At 39.7% G+C, this 18,364-nt stretch overlaps 2 protein-coding genes across 10 annotated transcripts in view; one reads left to right on the top strand and one right to left on the bottom strand.

The window, feature by feature from the left end:
- Nucleotides 1-886: 886 nt before the first annotated feature.
- Nucleotides 887-18,363, bottom strand: cybc1 (cytochrome b-245 chaperone 1). 7 transcript variants are annotated; one of them, XM_068058077.1, is made up of 9 exons: nt 18,124-18,329; nt 17,809-17,945; nt 17,314-17,348; nt 8,670-8,822; nt 8,034-8,075; nt 6,354-6,427; nt 4,968-5,064; nt 4,321-4,465; nt 887-2,810 (listed from the first exon to the last, which is right to left on the bottom strand). In XM_068058077.1, exons 4-9 carry the CDS (start codon nt 8,755-8,757, stop codon nt 2,678-2,680), a joined length of 579 nt encoding a protein of 192 aa, XP_067914178.1. In that variant the 5' UTR covers nt 8,758-8,822; nt 17,314-17,348; nt 17,809-17,945; nt 18,124-18,329; the 3' UTR covers nt 887-2,677. The 7 variants fall into 7 exon arrangements, with proteins under 7 accessions (XP_067914178.1, XP_067914177.1, XP_067914175.1 ...); XM_068058076.1 differs by lacking the exon at nt 17,314-17,348 and having other exon boundaries at nt 18,279-18,363; XM_068058074.1 differs by lacking the exon at nt 17,314-17,348 and having other exon boundaries at nt 18,124-18,328.
- Nucleotides 18,007-18,364, top strand: part of narf (nuclear prelamin A recognition factor) — a 31,070-nt gene continuing 30,712 nt past the window's right edge. The window contains exon 1 of one of the 3 annotated variants that reach the window (XM_068058070.1): nt 18,007-18,089. The gene's annotated coding sequence lies outside the window, so the exon portion shown is untranslated. Of the gene's footprint in view, nt 18,090-18,335; nt 18,360-18,364 lie in introns of those variants that run through there. The other 2 variants (XM_068058073.1, XM_068058072.1) reach the window with 2 other exon arrangements.

Raw genomic sequence — 18,364 nt, 5'->3', positions numbered from 1 at the left:
ATAACGTAACCTTGTTGGACTGAGCTTTGGTTTAAGTAGAAATAATCAATCTTTCGTGAGAGTCAAGTGCAAGTGCAGTATTTCATCAGTCAAGCGGGGGATAACTGGCCCCAACAAAGGGAAGCAGAGAGGACGGGAGAAGGGCCACGAATTATGTGCGGGGGGAATGGATAAGGACGACAGGAAGAAGAGAGGGATGGTGAAAGAAATAGGTCAGGTGCTTAGGGACTGCTCAGTGTAGGGACACAATGTTGGTGAGGGAAGATGGAATCAGCATCTATTAAATGGAATGTTGCAACCCAATTGCTGATATCAATGTATATATTCTTTAAAGCAAAGCTAGATCAAACAAGTAGTTGAGCAATCTTTTTTGAAAAAAAGATTGCTTGAGAGAAGGTGCAACATGCATAATTGTACTTTTGCCAGGAGTGTACCTCAAACAGTTAACAACTCGGGCTGAATTTTATGTTGCGGTATTAAATGCGGCGGCTCACTTACATCGTCAGGGCGGACTGCCCCCTCCCCCCTTCCCCAATGATGTGGAGGGGGTGGGCAGTCCATCCCCGGCAATGGCATACGGCGCTATTGTGCTGACGCCATTTGTAAAGGGCTTTGAGCCCTTCCACTTCATTAAAAAATTTTAAGTGAGATGTTTTAAAAACATTTAATTTGGCCCTCTCCCACCCCCCCAATAATCATGTGATTAACTACTTATCCTGTTTTCCACCCCCCACCCGCAAAACACTTCCCTTGCCCAACTGACCTCCCCACCCCCCACAAATTTCATACACTTTAATCTTTATCCCTTCCCACCATTCCCTGAACCAATGACATTAGGTTTACTGTGCTCCTCCACATCCCCCCCCCCCCCCCCCCAAAACACCGAAACACTTACCGGCTCCCCCCTCCCCACCAGTGTCCTGCATTGGAGATCCGAAGGCGTGGGAGTGCTGGCCACCAGCATGAATATCGCACTGGGACCGACGGTGGATCAGGTAAGTATTTAATTTATTACTTTTAATAAATTTATATATTTAAATTTGGTTCCCATTGCTGGGGGGGTGGGGGGGGCGCCACCCTGAGGCCTCGCCGCCACTGGCAATATTGGGCTGGGCCTTGCCGGCATCGAGGCCTGTGGCAGGCCTCTGCTGGAGGCATTTTCCGACCCACCCGCCTGTAAATTTCAACCCTTTATTAATTTAAAAAAATGTTTCTGCTTTGGTTCTAAACTTTAATCCTTATACAGACAGCTTTATTTAAAAATTGACAGATAAGCAAATTACTTTCGCAATTATAGTGGTATTGCTTTGAAACATTTTGAATACTTTAAAATGCAATTCTTTGGTGGCATTCAGACTTCTTTAATGTCAGGACTGTTCACAATCATTGGCAGATAGTATGAAGTGTTTCTGATCCCTATAAGAGTTGCAGCATTTTCAATCGAATGGAATAGCAAAGTTTCATATTTGGTTGAAATGCTGGGAGATAGAGGCAGGAAACAGAACAGAGCCGAGTCTCACAGGCAACTAGGCTTTTCAAACACTTTGCTCTCCCAGCAAACCAGTCCACCAAAATTCAGCTATTCTACCAGCGTGCAAACAATTGAGTTTCGTAGCCGATTGCTCCATTCCAAAATTCTATAGACTTTTATGGCCTGAAAGTTGGTGTCCCAAACTCTTACCTGCCAAATTCCTGCATGATTAATTTCCCAGCATGAATATAACCAGTACGTGTGTCAAATGCGAAGGCTTAAGTACCTATTTAAGATCATTAATGATTTTCATATCTCTCCCAAAAGGATGTTACAAACACTAAAGATTTATCAAGCCAGGATTTTATTCTCCCCACCCCCTCCCTGGCCATCCCAGGAAATATTTGTAATTTACAGTACAGCTAAAGCAGCAGACCAATCCCTGGAATCTTGAATAATCTGTCAGCATCACTTTTCTATCTCTCTCATGAAATTAATTTTCATCTGTACAAGGTGTTCAGTATTAAATTGTGCTTTTAATAGTCGTCTGTGTAGCTCTGTCAAAGTAGTAACTCCATATTATGGGGGAGGGTTGCAACAACAAAGCAACTGTGTTTCAGATGTATTTATCCAATAACACTTGTTTTGAAATACTACAAGAAGTCAGTGTTTAAACACTACCTATTCCTCTTCCATGTTCTTGCTTTTGCTTAAATATCCAACACCCATCTACCATTTCATTGTATTATTTGACTTTATAAGACAAAACAATTACATTAATACTTTTTTTACAAGAAACCCCAGAGAGAAAAGAGTGATTGAAATGGACTATAAACAGAAAGTATGCAGTATGTAAGGACAAAGTCATAGCCCATACAAGGTTCGCATCAGTATTTCCCAAGTAACTGGCTATTATTTCTTATAGTTTGCAATTTTTATTGTACATTTGATCAAAGTAGCATTCTGCCAAAGCAAGTAGTTCACATTAGCAACTTTGGAATGTGAAAATTATAGTTTGTTATTTCACCAGCAAAGAAGTTCGCCGTGCAGCATGTTATTAAGAGTTGGGCATTGATTGATTCCTGTGCAGTTTTACAACTAGTTTGTTTAAGGGTGATCCTTTAATGTTCCACAAAGTGCTCAGCCTTTAAAAATCCTGGGTTTACTTTGGTTGTGTCCTTAATGTCCGTGAAATATTTCCTGCTATTAATCTTCAGTTTTTTCATTGTCACTGTTGGTGCCATCACTGCTGTCTGGAGACAATCCCCCCTTATCATCAAAGGATGGTTTATTTAGGTTTAGAAAGTTAATAATGAGTTTTGCTACAGCATCAACGTCACTGTGAAAGGGAGGGAAAAGCAAGACAAGTTAAACTTGCAGGACCTAGTGTCAAACAGTACATTTAGAGCATTAAAGCAGGCAAACCACCCCATTTTCCTCCTCTTCCCACTACTCCCAGAAAGCCATATCATTGTGACATCAACTAAATATCAAATGTTGCAGACGGACTCAAGTGATCAGCATCCCTCAGACTTGAATCCATATTCGTTTGGCAAGGAGGCAAAATATCTCCAATTTACTTTCACTTACGTGGCAATAGTGACTGCTGTTCAAAATAATTCACAGTACAGGAAGTGCTTTGGAACATTGCTGCAAATTCATATAAACCCAAGTGCTTTCTTCTTTCCATTACCAAACCATTTGATGTTCATTTTCCTCTTGTAAAATTATTTTTATAAGAGTCATCTTTGCCTCTTAGTTTCATACATTTGCTGAAGAGGAGGATGTGCGATTTGCTCCCAGACTTCTACAGCCGTATTTCAGGTAAAAGATGCACAAGGGCAACCTTCAAATTCACCCTTCTTTCCTATGGTTGACAGGGGAGGCGGGGGAGGAGAGTTGTGGGGGAGGGAGGAGTTGGGCCAACCTGGCTCAAGGATGACACTTTTACAATAACACAACAGTGTGGTGAATCCTGAACCCAGACCATCATCCTTGTTAATTTTTGCAAACACTTTTTAAAGTGACAGCCTTTAGAAGGGTAAAAACAGTTACAATTCTACACTGGTCACTTAAATTTTACAATGGCTAACCAAGCTAAAATGCCAGCTATGTTTGGAGAGGTAACACGAAGTACAAGCAGGACTTCCTTCTGCATGTCCCCACCCCGTCAACTGTATAGTATGAACTTCAGAATTTACACTGAACATTCTAGGAAGTGATCAAATGATTCGTAATTGGTTGGATCTTTTTTCCATCACTTTATACAGACAGAATTAATGAACAGTGTTAATGGGTTTTACATATTGTTACATAGAGACTACCGCACAGAAGCAGACAATTCAGGCCATCTGATTTATACCAACGTTTATGCTCCACGCAAGCCTCCTTCTCCCACTCTTCACAACTGGATCAGCATATCGTTCTAGTCCTTCCTCCCTCACGTGCTGATCCAGCTTGCCCTTAAATGCATCTATACTAAATAGATTTGTGTTGTGAGTAGAGTCAATTTACCAGTTACCATTTTTTTTTTTTTAAAGTGATATATATTTAATTTGCCCCTGTGGATCATGTGCAGCATATCACTGTTTATCAATTGCACCACTGGAGATGCTGGTGTTGGAAATAAAAAAATGCAATTAAGCAGCAAGAACCTATCCAGGTTAAAGGACTGATTCATCTCAGCTGTTTATAACATTAACACTAATGTAAACCATAGTTTAAACAAAATATGTAAAATATTTGATTCCCCAGCTCCACAAAGTTAGTATAAATTGGGTTAATATATTCTGACAACTATTTGAAAAGCAAAGACTCTCAACAAGAAATTTAAGAGTTTAATTACTTACCTTCGATTACTTAGCACTGCACTTTGTGTAAGTGGGTGCGAAAACCCAGTTGCAAATCGTAATACTACAACATAACCTTTCCCCAAATAGCGGACTCTCTCCTCCTCTACAGTAACAGCACGAATATGCTGAAGCTGTGCCACCACTATAAACAGAACACAGTGAGTTACTGAAATAGAACTAGAAGAAAATATTGCACAAAAATTATGCAAATCAATATTGCATGAACATACTTTCCGAAAGTAGAAGGGAGGTAGCACATGGTTATACTTGAAGTGTAGTCTGCAGTGGCAGACGCAATTCAATTCATGTTGCAATGAGATTACTACCTTAGTGTGAAGGTTCATGCTAAGAAGCTAGTCTTGACAGTAAAGGCCAATTTTTTTTTTAAACTTTAATCCTAACCTGAACTTTTAGACGAGTTTGATAATTTTTATTGGTTGATCTCAGGGAAACCATGTGGTGATGGCAGTGGAGAAGGAACTAAAAACAATTAATTCCTGTTCGGTACAAAAGGAGTAGTTATTCACCCCACCTCAATATGCTTTGTTTTAAGGTTTCTGCCATCATACTCTGAGAATTTGTCACCACAGCCACCAGTCAGCCTGCATGTTGTTTGAAGTAGGAGATGCAAATTAGGACTTCACCTTGGTCTTGTCTATTACTCCACATGGTCAATATCCTTGAATAAAGGTTAACATTTTTAAGAACTGCAGCCCCTTTATTCTGGTCAAATATGACTTCCTGAAAAGCAGAAAAAGAACAAGTATTAAATGAGTAGAAAAACATAAAACTTCATAGTGCTATCTTACTTCGTACCAATGGATCACAAATGTTCAATAACCTACAAATTTTTAATTTCCATTTAGTAAATCAAAGCTTACAAAGTCATGGCCAAAGTCTAACTTTTCTTCATTAATCCCTTTGGGCTATTTTATGGAATATTAGTACACACATTCAGGAATTGGAAAAGCTTAGAGTTTTCTATTTAACTTTTGTCTTTTGCCAAATTTCAGATAACATTTCAACATTTAACTATTTATTGCTAAATATTAACTTGACAGCCAGAAACTCAATTGTAGGCTGGGAGGATTCAAATATTGGCAAATATTGCACAAGGCGGCAGACCACAGAAACTTAAAGACTTGAAATCCCATTGAGATTTTTGACTGTTTGACCTAGGAGGGATTTGGGACTCATTCATATAAATATTTTGCTACTGTTAAATACAGCTAACACAAGGTTAAATCCACACAACATACAAGCTTCCGGCGATATAGATTAGATTCAGACAAAGCATCTGGCCAAAATAGTGTTTCTTGCATACCAAATCATCTTGAGACATTTTGATTCATTCCTGGGATGTGGGCTATGCTGGCAAGGCCAGCATTTACTGTCCATCTCTGGGAACTCTGAGAAGATGGGCTTTTAAACTGCAGCTTGTTGGGTCACTTTAGAAGGCAGTTAAGAGACAACTGTTTCAGTCTGGGACATGTAGGCCTGAGCAGATAAGGACAGATTTCCTTCCCTGAAGGAAATTTTTGAACCAGTTGTGTTTTTACAACAATTCAATTTTTAAATTGAATTCAATTTCTCAAACTGCCAGGATAGGATTTAAACTTATATTCGCTGAATTTTTAATCCAGGCTTCTGGATTGCTAGTCCAGTAATATAGTCACTACACTACCATACACTGATTAGACAGTAGAGTCAAGACATTCCAGTAAACAAACTATCATTTGGAATAGCTCCATTCATTTAAACCCAGTGGTGAAATGGCTGCCAGTGAAGCCCACAACTTGGGAGGGGAGGATCAAGTATGATTGGCATCTCAACAGAAGTTGAAAAATTTACTTGAGTTTGGCACCATTTTAGTCTCCTATGGTGCAGCATTTCTTAAACGTTTTCAAAGTGACTCCGTCACATTATATAATTTCACAAATAGCTGAATAAATCATTGTAACTATGGATTTATGTTGATGCAATACTTATAATATTGAAAGCAAGCTTTAAATAGATAAGTACTTTCCTACCTCCCAGTCTTCCAAGTTTTGTATGGCTACAAATAAGCAGCCCATTATATAGAATAACTTCCATGCCCAACTGTCTGCAAACAATAAGTACACATATTAATTTTATCTTATTCAATCTTTCATAAATGCCCTCAGTTTATAATCATTTCAGTCAAATGTATAGTCACAACACCCTACCATCATATATAATTTCACCCAGCCTGGCATGCCAGCTGCAATCCAAATACCAATATATTTTATTTCTTAAAACCTCAAGTCCCAGCACAGTTCTGTGTTTTTAAAAATAATTGTCTCTATTTTACATCAACATACTTTGCAGGAATCCTGCTCCTAGGCTATAATTTGTACCATTCTGCAACCGTTTGTCCAGAGAGACTGACCATCTGTTTCCTGCTTTCTCTCTGTCAGAAATGCCTAGCCTCAAATCCACATCTTCATTTGAAAACTCAACCAAGATCAGAAATTCTCAATGCATAAATCTATGGCCTTCTGTTCTGTGCTGCTAATACACTCACCACCAATATTGCTCTGTAATTTTTTTTGATGTCAGTTGGTATCAAGTGATCCAATAACACCATTTGCTCTTAGATATTTTACAGAAGATAATGAAATGTTTTCAAACTAAAGCTGCGATGCAAAGTATAAGTACTGTACATTGTCATTTACTGTTGCATTTTTCTTTGTACCATTACTGAGCTGACCCAAGTTGTTCCACAATGAATACAATAGAGGAAATTGCTGTCTTCACTACATTCATTTTAATAGAATGAAAATCAGGTGGGTTCTGCGACATGCAAGTGATCGGTTCTGCTGAATTACAGCCAGAGTGAAGATGACAATTTACCCTCACATACTTCCAATTTAAGTTTGAAAGCGGGATGAATTTTTATAAACATTTTGTTTCATATCAAGAAAGTTTGTATAAACCTCATTTTGACAACTGTAATTACTATACACATTTGACAGCACAATACTGGTGTTAATTATAAATCTAAGAGACTAAATTTTCCGCCCATTCATAGTTAATAAACAACTGAGCCCTGCCAATAACCTCATGATTCTTTAGCTAGAGGAAGAAAAAAGTTTTCAAAATAGCATTTCCCCAGCAGGGATCAGTTGATTTATCCCACAGACAATATTTTGATGCACACTGCATGCGTGCAGTTCATCACTTTTGCGATTATAATAAACTGAAAATTTGTGAACAGAGGTAAGTGGGTTTTTTCCTGGGTCTGTACTCAGGTGCACTGGACCACCTGGGCACAATGAATATCAGAAAATCATGTGGTTTCGTGCTCAACAAAGCCAGAAAAACCTTCAATATTAGCTCCTTTAAATTACATATCCCAACATTTTATTTACTTTCTTCACCCCTGCAAATATTGAACCCATGATAAAAATCATGCTATCTACCAAAACCTTCAGATCTCTTCCTACTGTATTGACTCAGTCAGGTTATCATATTTCTGCATTCTTGCTGCTTCGACCTAATCTTATGACTTTATGCTTAATTGTGTGAATTCCATCTGCCACTTCTGCGTATTGACCTCTAATCTTTCCAGGTTCCTTTTGAATAAAGGTGATTGTAAATGGTTGAAAATACATGCTTATTTTCAAATCCGTAAAAGGAGATATGACAATCAGAAGGATATTAAACTATTGTACTGGGACTTTTCTTACCTGAACTGTAGTAAGCAGCAGCTAGACCAATAGAACCAATTCCTACAGAAGAGAAAAAAGACTTTCAGTGTTAACTATTCTCTTTCTTCTGAGCCTTGTACTGCTTTGGTACTGCTGTTCTTAAGTGGTTTACATTAAATCACCCACCAACTTTTTGTCTCTATGAAACAAATTATTAATACAATGATTAAATATTTGACATCAAAACATCTCAAAAATATTTGACATCAAAACATCTCAAAAACATTCCACAATAAATTACTTATATCATGTGTGGGAAAATGTGGCACTTGTATTGTACAAAAACATTCCACAATGAGACAGAAAAAAACAATGATTTTTTTTTTTGAGTGGTGGGATTAGCTAAGGAAAGAATGTTGATCAGGACATCTGGAAAACTCCCGGCTCTTTTTTTGAATAATCACATGGAATCCTTAATGTTCACCTGGACCACCAAAAAAAGGCAAACTGGACTCTGGTTTAAATGCGTCAGTCAAAAGACAACACAGCCAAGAAGGCAGCATTGATTCAGTACTGTACTGACATCCTGGTGTGGGATTTGAACATATACCCTTATGAACCAGAAATGAGTGTGCTACCAACTAACTCAAGGTGCTTTAATTATTATGGACTCACCAACTAACACAGACCAGGACCTAATGCCGGGAGACCTCTTAAGATGAAGGATTGAATCTGTTCGCTCCTCAACAACCATATACGCCATCTTTATGAAAAACAAAACTCAAAAGGTATGGACTACAAGTTGCTAAATGATGCCTTCAAATGGATCTGCAATACAAACACAAAGTAGCACTTTAATGAACTATTGGAAAGTAAATGTAATAAAAAGCAGTGGCAAAAATAAATGAATGTAAAGTCTCTCAGATGACCAGTATTAAATAATCCAATACGTATTGCATTTACAGAAGTGGTACATGCTTCCAGGAAGCCATTCCTGAATCTAACAGTTCATGTATTTAACATCACTATGCAGCTTCTGAAGGCATTCATACCAGTAAGTCCAGCTGTAAAACATTTTTTTTTTTAACTAATACTTAGAGGGAAAACACATTGCATAAACAGATCATACATAACATGATACACAAAATAAAATTATTTTTACATCAATGTAATTCATCTCCTGCTAGGGTACTTACAAATTATATAGCCAACCCAACTCGATGCTTTCATTGCCCACTGCTTCCAAAGGTATCATTTTTATAGATGTTACTGATATTATATTGGGGAATTATACCACCTCTACTACAAAAATCTAGGACAATGCATATTAAGCAAGCTATTATGTGAGGTATATAATAAAATGTCTGTAGGTGGTATTAAGCAAGAATGCACTAAGTTTGTATTTTGACAAAATCTTACATTTCTAGACACGATTCAGTTCTGTTGCTCCATCATTTCTCCATCTAAATGAAGCTACATATAAGCAGATTCAACAACTATATCTATCAACGGTCAAATGTTCTAATTATTGTATTACCTTACTTTCTGTTTGAAAAATTGTACTCTGTAGCTCTTTATGGAAGCATTAATGGATCTCATGGGGCATTGCTCATGATGAGTTTTGTTAAAAACAATATGCTTCTCTGCTTGTAACTTTCAGTCTGCTGATCACCAACTTTTGATTATTTTCTGTACCCCTCCCACTTTATTTCGTTTAGTTTAGTTTAGAGATACAGCACTGAAACAGGCCCTTCGGCCCACCGAGTCTGTGCCGACCATCAACCACCCATTTATACTAATCCTACACTAATCCCATATTCCTACCACATCTTCACCTGTTCCTATATTCCCCTACCACCTACCTATACTAGGGGCAATTTATAATAGCCAATTTACCTATCAACCTGCAAGTCTTTTGGCTGTGGGAGGAAACCTGAGCACCCGGAGGAAACCCATGCAGACACAGGGAGAACTTGCAAACTCCACACTGGCAGTACCCAGAATTGAACCTGGGTCGCTGGAGCCGTGAGGCTGCGGTGCTAACCACTGTTTGCCTTCCAATCTTTGTCTCACTCTTCCCCTGACACCAACATGCTTTCTCTCATTACTGGCTCGATATCGCCATCTTTTTTTTTTCTCTGGATGAAAAATAAGCACATAAATAAATAAATAAGTGTATTTGATTTTGCTGTGCTCATTTAAAGTTGCAATGGCAAGGTTTATGAATGTTGTTGCAAAGGTTTTTTTTCAGCAAATACACACATCCATAGATCTCACTCCTGGATATTTTACAACTTGTATTTACATAACACCTTTCAAATAATAAAATAATAAAAATAATAATAAAAACATCCCAAGGCACTTCACGGGAATGTTATAAACCAAAATTTGGCACTGAGCCACATTAAGAAATATGAGGGCAGACAGCCAAAAGCTTGGTGAAAAAGGTAAGTTTTAAGGAGTGTCTTAAAGGAGGAAAGAGAGGCAGAGAGATTTAGCAAAGGAATTCCAGAGCTTAGGGCCTTGGCAGCTGAAGGTATGGCCACCAATGTTGGAGCAATTAAAGACAGGGGATGCTCAAGAGGTCAGAATTAGAGAAGCGCAGTAATCTCAGAGGATTGTAGGGCGAGAGGGGATTAGAGAGATAGGGAAGGTTGAGGCCATGGAGGGAGTCGAAAACAATGATGAAAATTTTAAAATCGAGGTATTACTTCACTGGGAACCAATGTAGGTTAGCAAGCACAGGGGTAATAAATGAACAGGACTTGGCATAAGTAAGGACACAGGCAGCAGAGTTTTGGATGACCTCAAGTTTACGGAGTGTAGAATGTGGAGGGCTGGCCAGGTGTATGTTGGAATAGGATTTTGGTATGTTTAAAATATTGAAGCCGAGAAGCCAATGTTGGTGAATTAGAAGGTGAATACTTAACACGTTTGTACAACTTGTCTATTTAGCACCTCCTATAAATGGTTTAAAATGAAGGTGTTAACACTTGCATTAAAACGAAGGATAATCTCAGACCAACACAGTAGGGGTTCATCTGCTAATATTGGCAACATTAATTTTTATGATTGAACATTTGCATACTATTCCAAACAACAACTGATGATAAAGTTCTATCTTTCCCCCCTCCCCCTTCAGATGCTGCCCCTTGAAGATATTATCTGCAAACAGAGGATTCATGGGTGTGAATGATATTCAACTTTAAGTCCTCACCACCTTCCACAACCATCTCTGTTTGACTGCCTGACATCATCAAGCTTCTACAGCAAAACACAAGGAAAACCAAAGCCATTTTACTTGTCTCTAAAAAAAAATCCATACCCTTTGCTTTTGACTCCACCCCTCTCCTCAAGCTTAATCAAATCATGAGCAGCCTCGGTTTCCTGTTAGGCCTAGAGCTGGGCTTCAAATACCATGGGCTGAATTTTACCGGCCCTTCAACACGCAGGTTGCGGCGTGGGGGACGGTAAAATTCTGCAGGGAGTGGCCCGCCTCGACCCGCAATGTCAAGAAGGGCCAGCCGCATGTTACCGGGGGCGGGGGGTCCTCGGTGTGGCCCACCCCCTCCCCCTCCCCCCCCCACTAACCGCCTGGCAGCGGGCCCTTCATCTCCATATGCAGATTGCCAATAAATGTATGTAAAATAACTTACCTACCATCCCAAACCGATTTTACAGCCTCCATTCAGCCTTTGCGTGCCTTCGGCACTCCGCACAGCGTTCCGAGGAGAGAACCTGGTGGGGAGGGGGGAGGAATAACGTTTTCAGGGCGGAAGAGGTGGAGGAGCGGGGAAATCACTTTTTATTGGATGTGGGGATGGTGGGAAGGGGTTGAAGGGCAAAAGATTGAAGGTTGAGGGGGAAAGTTCAGGTATTTGAAAAATCTATTGAAGGTCATTTCAAACAATTAAATAACCATTGTGGGGGTTGGGGAAGGGCCTCCATCATTTATTTTATATTTTCCCTTTCAAAATTATAATTATTTGGGAAGGGCTTAAAGCCCTTTAAAAATGGCACTGGCGCCTCCGTGGTGGCGCTGGACGCCTTTGCCAGGGACGCAGCTGCCGCCCGCACATGTCATCAGGGGCGGGTGCTCCCTATTTAAATGAGCCCCCGCGGGAAATATCGCGGGGGCTCCTCGCTGAATGTGAGCACCCTGCTGAGTTTAAAGGGCACTGCCGAATAAAATTCAGCCCCATGTTACACTTTTGAGTCCAGCCTACCCGCTCCAGAGTATTCAACTCTCCTTGTTGATATCATTGTCATAAGCAAATGCTAACTGCTAATGCCTGCAAGGATATCATTAGCCTTTAAGCTTTTAAAATAGCCCAGCAATGCAAACAAGACAATCATTCTGTTACTTGCTTTCAGCAACTGAAATTATATTATGTCTCCATATGATCTTCCTCCAGTCTCCAGTGACTAATAGAAAATCACACCACCAGACACATTTGAAGTTTAAATTATTAAGCAAAATTATTTTATAAACTATGAAGAACTGATATATATATATATATATATATATATATATATATAATACATACAATAGAAAACTTTCTCACTACCTGCTTAAAGTGAAAACAGTAAAAGATTGTAATCTAATAGTAAACTATTATATTACAGAATACATTTATATAAATGTATATGTAATACTTCCCAGCTTCAGGAACTAACTACTCTACTCTAACTTTCTGTGTAGACTCCAATCAGTTTGACTCTCTCCTATTATAGAATCATAGAATTATTACAGCACAGAAGGAGGTCATTCAGTCCGTTGAGTTTGTACCCCCTCTCAGCAAGAGCAATCCAGCAAGTCCCACTGCCCTGCCATTTCCCCAAAGCCCTGCAAAGTTTTCCCTTCAAGTACCTATCTAACTCCCTTTTGAAAGTCACAATTGAATCTGCCTCCACCACCCTGTCAGAGAGTTCATTAACAAGAACACAAGAAATAGAAGCCGGAGTAGACCATATGGCCAATGGAGCCTGCGTTGCCATTCAATTCGATCATAGCTGATCTTTGGCTTCAAAGCCACTTTCCCACCTGTTCGCCATACCCCTTGATTCCCTGAGAGACCAAAATTCTGTCTATCCCAGCCTTAAATGTATTCAAAGATGAAGGATCCAAAGATTCACAACCCTTTGAGCGAAGTAATTTCTCCTCATCTCAGTCCTAAACGATCAGCCCCTTTTCCTGAGACTGTGCCCGTGTTTTACATTCCACGATCAGCAGAAACAATCTCTTAATGTCTACCCTATCCAGCCCCTTCAGAATCTTAAATAAAAACAAGAAATGCTGGAACCACTCAGCAGGTCTGGCAGCATCTGTGGAAAGAGAAGCAGAGTTAACGTTTCGGGTCAGTGACCCTTCTTCGGAACTGACAAATATTAAAAATGTCACAGGTTATAAGCAAGTGAGGTGGGGGTGGGGCAAGAGATAACGCTATTTCCTCTCTTGCTTCTTTTAACAGCCTCGGATACATTTCATCTGGTCCTGGTGATTTATCAACTTTCAAGGATGCTAATCCCATTAATATTTCCCCTCTCCCTATGTTTATCACATCCAATACTTCACACTCTTCCTCCTTAACTACAACATCTGCATCGCCTCCCTCTTTTGTGAAGACAGATGCAAAGTATTCATTAAGAGCCATACCAATATCTTCCAATCCTACACATAGGTTACCTTTTTGGTCTTTTATGGGCCCTACTCTCTCCTTAGTTATCCCCTTACTTTATCCCTTCAGAATCTTGTATGTTTCAATGAGATCGCCTCTCATTCTTCTGAACTCCAGAAAATATAGTCCCAATCTCATCATAGGACAACCCCCTTATCCAAGGGCCAATTTAGTGAACCTTTGCTATACTGTCTCCAATGTAAGTATATCCTTTCTTAAATGTGGAGACCAAAACTGCACACAGAACTCCAGATGTGGTCTCACCAAAACCCTGCACATCTGTAGCAAGACTTTTTTATTCCTGTACTCCAATCCCCTTGCAATAAAGGCCAACATGCCATTTGCCTTCCTAATTGCTTGCATGCTAACGTTTTGCATTCCTTGTGCGAGCACACCCAAGTCTCTTTCTGAAACACTGACAAGTTTCACACCTTTTAAAAAATATTCTCTTTTCTATTCTTACGACCAAAGTGAATAACTTCACATTTTCCTACATTATATTCCATCTCCCATCTTGTTGTCCACTCACTTAACCTGTGTATGTCTCTTTGCAGTCTATTGTGTCCTCCCCACAGTTTACCTTTCCAGCTAGCTTTGTATCATCAGCAAACTTAGATAAATTATTTTCTGTCTCTTCCAGTTTCCAAAGCATAACAACTCACTGCGTAAAACTTTTTTTCATGTCGCTTTTGGTTCTTTTGCCAATGACCTTAAATCTGGGTCTTCTGGTTCTCAGAGTCATAGAGCTATACAGCACGGAAACAAGCCCTTCGGCCCATCACATCCGTGCCGGCCATCAAGCACCTATCTATTCTAATCCCATTTTCCAGCACTTGGCCTGCAGCCTCTACATATCTCAGTATTTTCCCATTAATCGTGTATTCCTTTGCCTTGTATGACCTCCCCAAATGCATTACCTCACACTTCTCCAAGTTGAATTCCATTTGCCACATTTCTGCCCATCTGACCAGACCATCAATATCTTCCTGCAGCCTACAGCTATCCTCCTCGCTATTTACTGCACGGCCAATCTTTGTGTCGTCCACAAACTTCTTGACCATGCCCCCTACATTTACGGCCAAATTGTTAAAAACAAAAAACAGGGGACCCAGTACTGAGCCTTGTGGAATGCCACTGGAAACAGCCCTCCAGTCGCTAAAACAGCAGTCAACAATTACCCTTTGTTTACTGCCACTGAGCCAATTTTGTATCCACCTAGCTGCATTTCCCTGGATCCCATGGGATTTTATTTTTTTAACCAGTCTGCCATGTGGGACCTTGTCAAAAGCATTGCTAAAATCCATGTAGACCACATCAACTACAGTACCCTCATCTATCTTTCTTGTTACTTCAAAAAATTCGATCAAGTTGGTCAAACAAGATCTTCCTTTACCAAATCCATGCTGACTATCCTTGATTAACCTGTGCCTAAGTGACAGTTTATCCTATCTCTCAGAATAGATTCCAATAATTTGCCCACTACTGAGGTTAGACTGACTGGCCTGTAATTATTCGGTCTATCTTTCACTCCCTTTTTAAATAGAGGTACAACGTTAGCAATTCTCCAATCCTCCGGCACCACACCTGTATCCAGTGAGGACTGGAAAATGATGGTCAGACCCTCTGCTATTTCCTCTCTTGCTTCTTTTAACAGCCCAAGATTTGGCCACCTCACCCTTTTTCTTTGTGGGATCATGTTTACCCTGAACCCCTTGAATCTCCCCTTTGAATGCTTCCCACTGCTCTGACACTGATTTACCTTCAAGCAGCTGTTTCCAGTCCACTTTCGCTAAATCACTCCACAGTTTAGTAAAATTGGCCTTGCCCCAATTGAGAACTCTAACTCCTGTTCTATCTCTGTGCTTTTCCATAATTATGTTAAAACTGACTGAATGATGATCACTACCACCAAAATGCTCTCCTACTGCCACTCCTTCCATCTGCCCATCTTCATTTCCTAAAACTAAGTCTAAAACTGCATCCCCTCTTGTTGGACTTGCTACATACTGGGCAAAAAACCTCTTCTGAATACACCTCAAGAATTCTGCTCCCTCAATTCCTTTTGCACCAAAAACTATCCCAGTTAATATTGGGATAATTAAAATCCCCTATTACCGCCCTATTGTTCTTGCACTTCTCAGAGATTTGCCTACATATCTGCTCGTCTATCTCCCTCTGACTGTTTGGAGGTCTGTAGTACACGCCCAGCAGTGTGCTTGCCCCTTTTTTGTTCCTTAGCTCAATCCATGTGGCCTCATTTGATGAACTTTCCAACATATCATCCCTCCTCACAGCTGTGATAGTTTCCTTGACCAAAATTGCTACCCCCCCCCTTTCTTATCCTCCTCCCTATCGCGTCTGAAAACCCTGTAACCAGGAACGTTGAGCAATGGAAACAGTTTCTCTCCATCTAATCTGTCTAGATCCCTCTGTGAAATCTCTGATAAACTCTGCTTTTTCAATTAAATACCCCCAAAAAATCAAACTGAGACTTCCTACATTTTGGAATAACTGTAACCACATTTGAAAATAAATGTCTATTATACATATAAAATGAGCAAATTATATTTGCCCATCACCCCTGTCCTTGCTGATCTGCATTAGCTTCCTGTCTCCCAATATACTGAGTTCAAAATCACTGTCCTCATTTACAGCTTCCTCCACAGCCTTGCATCATCCTACTTCTGCAATGTCTGTCAGCCCATGACGAAGCCATGATCTACAGCCCTCTGACTCCAGTCCCGTGCCCCTCCCCACCACCACCCCAGTATTCCTCTTTTGGTGGTAGATCTTTCAGATACTTAGGTCCTACCCTCTGCAATTTACTCTCTGAACTTTTTTGCCTTGCTACGACCCTTCCCCTTTAAAAGCCTCCTACAAACCTATCTTTTCGACAATACTTTTTGTCCGCTCTCCATTTCTACTACTAATCAATCCATTTACTCACATATAAAGTGCCCTGAGATGGTTAATTACTTTGAAAGTGCTGTACAAAAGGCAGGTCCATGTTATTGTAAGTATATTACGACTAACAGGAAAAGATTGCATCTTCTTCCACATCTATTCATTTCCCCAAGGACCATTAACTCATACCCCATCCTGTAATGCATCTCAGTAACAACTCATGTCTCACGAGGAACTTGACATCTCTAATTATTTTGTTTCTCCTATTCCATTTCCAAGCACTTAAATCGTGATTTTTAAAACATATATCACATTCTACATGCATATATTTCAGTTAATATTTTAGTGCTAAATATCAGACGTTTCAATTCAGTATATAACTCTAATCATTCTTGCTTGGCATACATGAGACATACATTTTTAATGTCTTGTGGCCATTGTGTTTGTACTTGTTGCACCATCAGAGGCTTTTATTATTTCCGGCAAACAGCAGTTGATGAATCTCCATTGAGATGGTGTCAAAACAACACTGTTGGGAGTCGATATTACTGGGAAACAAGCAAATCGGCAAACTCTAAGGCTGCCTGAGGGTCATCCATAGCACTAAAATACGGCATCTTCAGATGCCAAATTTGATGAAAGCAATTAATCGAACTGTCTTTAAATAAGAAAAATATAACACATTGAAGCTAAGATACTGCATGGTTAATGTACATTTCCTTTTCTAAGTATCCAACCTGCCCTGGAGTCCCCGAGCTCTCGCAACGTGACTCTGAAAGACAAGGGAACTTAAGGTTTACTTGTACTTACATTTGTTTTTTGCTGACTGAAATATGTGGGCCCGGTGATTTCGAAAGGGCCGTTTCTGTCACTATGTTATTAATGAATAAATGTAAAATCAGAACAGCGACTTCATATATATAAAAACTAATGGGAGCATGAATGAAACTTCTGTTATTCCTCTTATTCTATAGTGCGCAATTAGGTATCCCAAAAAGACAAGCATTTAAATGTTGAAGATCAGAATAGTTTTAAATCATGCTTAGCAACAAAGTTAAACAAACATTTATAATCTTTTCAATTCAACCTATTTTGTGACAGGAGTTTATAAAACCTTATCAATACGCTGTCAGTTTCAAGAACAGTTTTAGATGGAATATACATTACAATGATAAAACAAAATCCGAATCTTTAGACATCATTTTGTTTTAAAAAGAGGAACAAAGCCATACCGCTTGTTCGGCACCTCTTCCTCCTAAACGTATCAAGTTACTGGGAAGGCGTGGAAGTTTGTGAATGGGTTCCTCCCCGTCCCTCTTGGAGATTTTCGGTCTCTCATTGGCTCAGCTCAAGTTCAGCCTCCGTAAGCCTGTTGCCCAATGAGAAGGGAGCTTTAACTTTATGCTTTCTCCAACCCATCATTGGCAAACACAACACAGTCCTTCCAAAACCTCCCCCATCATGACTCCGCATGAGGATCAAATTACGGTCCGTATCCCACAACTAACAATAGGTCAGAGTTGGTTGTCATTTGTACAGAAACTCACATTGAAAAATGTTACTTTTTCGTTGAGTTGCGCTTTGAAATGATTTCATTTGTGCTCTTTCAATTTCACGTCTGGCAAAAGTAGAACAAACCCTAAGAGCTCAAACGGAAAAATGTGTTATTCAGCCGTGTGAGGAGAGATAGAAGCTATAATACCGGGGGTGGGGGACATGCGGAAGCGATTGGAACAGACGCCTCTCCAGCTGTACCATGCGGCCAATACGTGCTGCCTGTCAGGTTCG

The sequence above is a fragment of the Heterodontus francisci genome, chromosome 26 (genome assembly GCF_036365525.1).
Source record: "Heterodontus francisci isolate sHetFra1 chromosome 26, sHetFra1.hap1, whole genome shotgun sequence".
Taxonomy (NCBI): domain Eukaryota; kingdom Metazoa; phylum Chordata; class Chondrichthyes; order Heterodontiformes; family Heterodontidae; genus Heterodontus; species Heterodontus francisci.
Note: the sequence above shows the minus strand (reverse complement) of the source record. Positions and strands in the feature narration are given on the sequence as shown.

Bases quoted from the DNA above. Each gene is read 5' to 3' on its own strand.
- cybc1 (XM_068058076.1), bottom strand. From the start codon at position 8,757: ATGGCGTATATGGTTGTTGAGGAGCGAACAGATTCAATCCTTCATCTT. The intron at 5,065-6,353 runs GTAGGAAAGTAC...TCTGCTTTTCAG, and splicing joins AAAACTTGGAAGACTGGGAG to GAAGTCATATTTGACCAGAA. The intron at 4,466-4,967 runs GTGAAGTCCTAA...TTCTGTTTATAG, and splicing joins GAGTAATAGACAAGACCAAG to TGGTGGCACAGCTTCAGCAT.